Source organism: Nilaparvata lugens, chromosome 9, assembly GCF_014356525.2.
Source record: "Nilaparvata lugens isolate BPH chromosome 9, ASM1435652v1, whole genome shotgun sequence".
Taxonomy (NCBI): Eukaryota; Metazoa; Arthropoda; class Insecta; order Hemiptera; family Delphacidae; genus Nilaparvata; species Nilaparvata lugens.
The window spans coordinates 26,888,887-26,894,886 of NC_052512.1; the positions used below are offsets into that span (position 1 = coordinate 26,888,887).

At 37.2% G+C, this 6,000-nt stretch overlaps 1 protein-coding gene across 1 annotated transcript in view; it reads right to left on the reverse strand.

The window, feature by feature from the left end:
* The window catches only part of LOC111055307, a 42,678-nt gene extending 39,652 nt beyond the window's left edge, over positions 1-3,026 (reverse strand). The window contains exon 1 of the mRNA XM_039435716.1: positions 2,770-3,026. Coding sequence (XP_039291650.1) covers positions 2,770-2,805 — 36 coding nt within the window. The 5' untranslated portion in view covers positions 2,806-3,026. The remainder of the gene's footprint in view (positions 1-2,769) is intronic.
* Positions 3,027-6,000: the final 2,974 nt, after the last annotated feature.

Consider the following 6,000-nt stretch of genomic DNA (forward strand, 5'->3'; position numbering starts at 1 on the left):
CTCTGTGGGCGTAATTTCGTGCTCTACAACCTGGAACTAAGTGGATCGTTTCATCTCAGATAGATTTCCAGATATACCCGATAACAATGTTCTTCATATTTTGAAAAAAACCGTTTCCCAGCTTCAACCCCTATCATCAACTTCATTTTTCTCTTATTGAGAATCCGCACAATAGTTGACCGAACATAGTGAGGTCTATGTTCTGACTTGGATTTTCTTTTGTCTGTCTGTATATATGTAACGCAATTATGACCAAATGCGTTGATAGACTTCGACTGGCTGGCCGCTACGGCTTCGTATAGATGAGCGCTGCTATCCAGAGATTGTCAGTTTGGTGTAAGGGTAAGCATTCCTGACCGGCAATTAGGAAGTACTGGGTTCGATTCCCGGGCTGACAAATAATTTTTGAATAGTAGCGCTCATCAAATTTCCATCTAGCTGTTTACCCTGTTGTCAATATTTGCAGTAGCAGAAGTGTTCAAGGTGAATTACAGTATTTAATTTGGATTTCAGTTCAATAATAATTGATAGAATTCTATGAGATTTCACAGGAATATTCCTTCTTCAACTGCGCATCGAAATATACACAAGGTTTTTTGAAATTTTTCTTCTCAAGGATAATATGAAAAGAAAAGGAATTCCTCCACACTCCGATATCACTATTATATTATTTATCATCTACTCTGAAGATAGGAAATCAGACTATAGGATTATCCATAATCAATCAGCTGACAAGTGGATACACAGATGTCTGTAGAAGCTGTGTCTACCTTTACTAGTAGTTTTGTGAACAGTAGACCTCGCGCAGTAGGTAACCACAGTCTTCTCTAATACAGTCCATCAGAGTGAATTATGTCATGTACTGACGTATTAGTGTCAGTGTAAAGTTATATATAACTTTACAATTAAAAAGGAAAGCAAAAGAAAAAATATCGCACTTCATTAGATATTCACAACGATTCAGTATAACTAATAAGATTAGAAGAGAACGTTATTTGAGTTAGATTCAGGAAAGTTAGTGAAGGGGTTGAAAAAGGAGTGTGAAAAATATGGGTACAAAGAAAGAAGAAACAATTGAGAAAATGGAGAGTTAGTAAAGCTCAAAAATAATAATTTATTTATCAATTGGGCAGCATAATTTTTCACAAGGTTTTTTGAATGTATTGTAGCGGACATTGTACAGTTCAAGGAATGGGTTTGGTCTATTGTTCTATTTAGGTAGGAATTGAAATTGTGAGCGGTTCTCACAAACCGTGTTTGAAATAGCATATTGAGTCTTAGTCTATTGCATGGAACATGGAAATTTTACAAATTGATTGAATCTGGCTCGAATATATTATTATTTAGAACTTCATATGATAACATTTATGCTGTAATGGGTTTTCTAGTTTCTGATTTTTGGACTTTAAATGTTGACCTCGAAGTTTCAGTGGGAAAGCTATGACAAAATGTATTATACTTTTGGAAATAAATATACCTCATTCTCTTCTTCTTCTTCTTCTTCTTCTTCTTCTTCTTCTTCTTCTTCTTCTTCTTCTTCTTCTTCTTCTTCTTCTTTTTCTTTTCCTCTTCTGCCGCTACAGCGTAGGGGTCCCAGCCTCGGTCCACCTCTTCCACACCTTCCGGTCATCAGCTATTCTCCTCATTTCCCTCATGGAACTCCCTCTCTCGCGACCCAGACTTTCAAGATAACTCTCCCAATTCATTCTCGGTCTACCTTTCCTTCTTTCTCCCTCTCTCCTGGCCTCCACCACTTGCTTTACTCCTCTACATTCCTCCTCATTCACTTATTTTGAATAATCTCCAAATCATTAATGGCAGTGCTTGACGGCATATCGGTGTGTTAACAACTAATGGCTGTTTGGGTTGTTATATCGACAATAATTTGTTGTAAACAACTATGCTACTATTATCATCAAAAGCTTACCGAGTTGAAAGTGGAGAAAAGTCGGGAGAGGATATGCAACTCCGAGTTATCAATTGCATGCCTCATCTCTTGTAATTAATTGTCCACACGACAGCTGATTTTTTACCAAGTTACCTTGAGATATAAATTGCATGCATCATTGCTTGCAATTTATTATCCACTCGACAACTGATTCATGATAGCTAATTCTAAAGTCAGACTTCCACTGTAATATTTGCGTTGAAGGAGACTTCTTTTCTTCCTGTATCATCCTTAAAATGTGAAATTTCAAAAAAACCTCATGTATACGTCGACACAAAATTCAAAAAGGAACATACCTGTCAAATTCAGGAAAATCTATTACTGCGTATCGCTGTAAATGCGGAACATGAATATAAACATAAATCTGAACAAAAATATCAACATAAAGAGGAATGGCAAAACCGTCGATTTGAATCTTAGACCACACTTCGCTCGGTCAATTAAGTCTATAGTTTCAATGAAAAACCTTTAGAAGGTATCCATCTCTAAAGGTCTTTGGTTTCAATATTTTGTTTTTGCAGTCATGGTATTATCATGCGTGCCCATCAGTATCAATACTCTCACATTTGAAAAAACTAATTTAATAGGTGATTAAAAATAATTGAATGAACTAAATAATTCTGAAAAATCTTGATATTCTTGATAGCGGAAAATTAATCACCAACTGATGGAAAGATTATCACAGAAATGAATGAATTATATCATATGGAATACAAATTCAAAGGTGGACAGAGTTAGTTGACATCAGTTACTTGTGGATGAGAAAACTTGTGAGGTCTACTGTTCACAGAACTACTAAGAGATGTAAGTTAAGTACTTACAATAGTCAGTATGCCAATAGTGAAGATAATATGCATTGCACTTGCTCTGAGTGAAGTGTACAGTCAAGAGGATGGAGACTAGTCTGGAGGATGAAGACTTCCAAGAGTGAAACGTTGTTGTAGAAACGTGGAGAACGACTCTGACAGTAGGAGAATGGAAACCTCTTTTATGTGAAATCGTGACAATACAACTGATTGCTTGAACCAGTGAGAAAACAAATAGTTGTTAGAGCTCTACTGTATTGAATGCTTATTCCGATAAATATTGTATATGATTGGATATATTGTTCACAGAGTATAGAAAAGTAGATGGGAAGTGTATCTTTAAAGGAACTTTTTACGACTTTTCCCCCCCTACCACCACCCCCCCTCCATCCTATGTACCCCCCACAACCATCGCTCGTGCCGCACCACCCCCAGCCATCCCTGCTCATGCCGCACCAACCCCGCCCAGCCACTGCTCCTTAGAAGGAGAAGAATCTCAGTCTCTCTCTCTTTCTCTCCCTCTGTCATGCTCTATTTCAGAAGAAGAAGAAGAAGAAGAAGAAGAAGAAGAAGAAGATGATAATGATGATGCTCTCTCCCTCTCACCCTCTCTCTCTCTTGGTTGCTCTCTTGGTTATGTCGAGTGAGTAAATGTGTGTTAGTTGGCTCAGTCTTCTAATAGATATTTCATAGTTCAATATATTGAACAGATATTTAATATATTGAACAGATATTGAACAGATATTTTACAGTTCAATTCACTAGAAATTATACATCAAGTTATTCAGTTTCTCGAGCTAAATTCAATAGTGAAATTATATTTTTGATTAACTTACACTCTTTTTATTTATCTTGAAAAGACGTTCCTAATTCTTCAGTTCACCTTCTCGCCTATAAAAGTGTAAATCCACCTAATGGTACACAATGGTTTGACCGAACAGAGGCACGCCAAAGAATGAGGCCAATGCTCTGAAGCCAGCTATTTCTGGAGCATTGTCCGAAGAGACCCTCCTCATTATTTGACAGCAAATCGAAGAGTCTGTCCATAATGCTGTTTCAATGGCTGTGAAGTCTATTTTCGAGGAACTTCAGGCATTGAAGGAGGAGAACAAACAGCTGCACGATAGAATTTGTGAGCTGGAGGTGTCTTGTCACCTGAAGGTTGATGACCACGAGCAATATGGGCGCCGACATTCAATACGTATTTTTGGGATCCCGGAGAGCAACAAAGAAGACTTGATGTCTTCAACAAGAAGCTGAACGTGCCTGTGACTCTGGCGGATGTCAACCGCTCGCATCGCATTGGAAGGCGTCAACCATCTCAACAAGGGCAAGTGAAACCTAAGGACCGACCCATCATAGTTCGACTCTGCAGCTACCGGACCAGGAAGATGATCTCCAACGCTAAGAGGAAGCTGAAGGGTTCCGGCGTCACCATTCGCGAGGATCTGACTGCAGAGCGTCTGAAGATCCTCAATGCTGTGGCCGACCATCATGGGCACAGGAATGTCTGGTCATCTGACGGGAGGATTAAGATCTCTATCGGCGAGGGAGGATCCAAGAGGGTCCACACAGTTGAGAGGATGACGGACCTTCAAAAAATAAAGGTAAATCAAATCACTTCAGGATTCGATGACTAAGGTGCCCTTCACTACAATAATAGGAAATTCGTATTAATAGATTTCACAGTAGATATACCTTGGCATTTTTCATGAGCTGGCTTTCTGTTCTATGAATGAATCTTTCCACTACTATTAATGATTGTATACAAGGCAATTATCCCAAACTGAAAAGATCCACATTTGTTAATACTGATTGATAATTTATCTTGATATTAATTCTCAAAACTACGTTCAATGCATCAACTACTTTACTCCAGAGGGTACTAAGAAAATCATTATCTCTATTCTTACTAATAATTACATCTCTTACCAAAATTATTTCCATAATTAATAATTTTCGAATTTCGAATAAATTTGATGATCAACATACGTTATAGATATAGTTGTAATCCATAGGTATAGATAGTAATCTCTTCTATATTTGGTGTACATGATGATATCTTTTACTAATGCCACAGCTTGAACAATAGAAGCAAATGTGTGAAGAGTTATTGATAGAACAGAGGGGTGGGTAGTCTGTTCATATGCTTATAAAGGGGCTGTGTTTCATTCAACGTTATCTTAGACATTCATCACTAAAATATTACAGTGCTCAATTTACTACTTTCATCGTTATTGCAACTCCCAATGGTTAATTATACTTCTAATACCATATCATATTTTTTAAACTTCACCGTTCAATCCTATTTAGAACTCATCTAAAATAATCTAGCTCTTTCTCAAGCGTCTCCTCTACTTCTTATTTTTCTTTCTCATTTTTGATTTTTGCAATAATGATTATTATTCTTTTCTATTCTTCTTCGCCTTCTTCCTCTTCTTCTTCTTCTCCTTCTCTTTCTTTTTCTTTCCTTCTTCTTCTTTTCTTGATTAATTCAAGATCACAATACGATGTTCCATTTCTGATTCTATAGTTCAGTTTCATAATTTCTTCTCAATATTGTGCACATTGCTTCTTTCTCTTCTCTTCTTACCCATCATTATAATTATTTTCCCTGTGATTTTCCCACTAGCTATCCAGCATGTTCAAATGTTTATTTCTCTTTCTATCTCTATTATTTCTCTTTCTACCTTTCCTCTTTCTATCTGAATACTCTCCACTAATATCCAAATTTTATATTCGGTTCTTTCTCACATCAAATCATACTATCCCTCTTCCATTTTATGCAAATATTATTCATTATCAGTTGTATTATGTATCTTTTCTCAATTGATAACTTTCTTCAAAGATTTTCCGTTTTTCTGCTGGCTTTTTCTTCTCTTTTGCAGTTTTTAATGGATCCCATTTCGCACTATCTCCACTTTAAACACGATCTTCGACTACTGGATTCCATCTCTCTCTATCTCAAATTGGACTCGATTCTCCACCACTGGATTCCATCTCTCTCTGTCTCCACTTGGACTCGATCTTTCCACTACTGGATTCCTACTCGCACAATCTTCACTTCGACTCGATTTTCAACTACTGGATACCTTCTAGCTCTACCACCACTCGGACTCGATTCTTCCACTACTCACTCTATCTCAACTTGGACCAGATCTCCCACTACCAGTTCTTCCTCAATCTTCATCTTATTCACCATTAGGACTATTTATCACCGGAACTCCACACATCTACATCGTATTG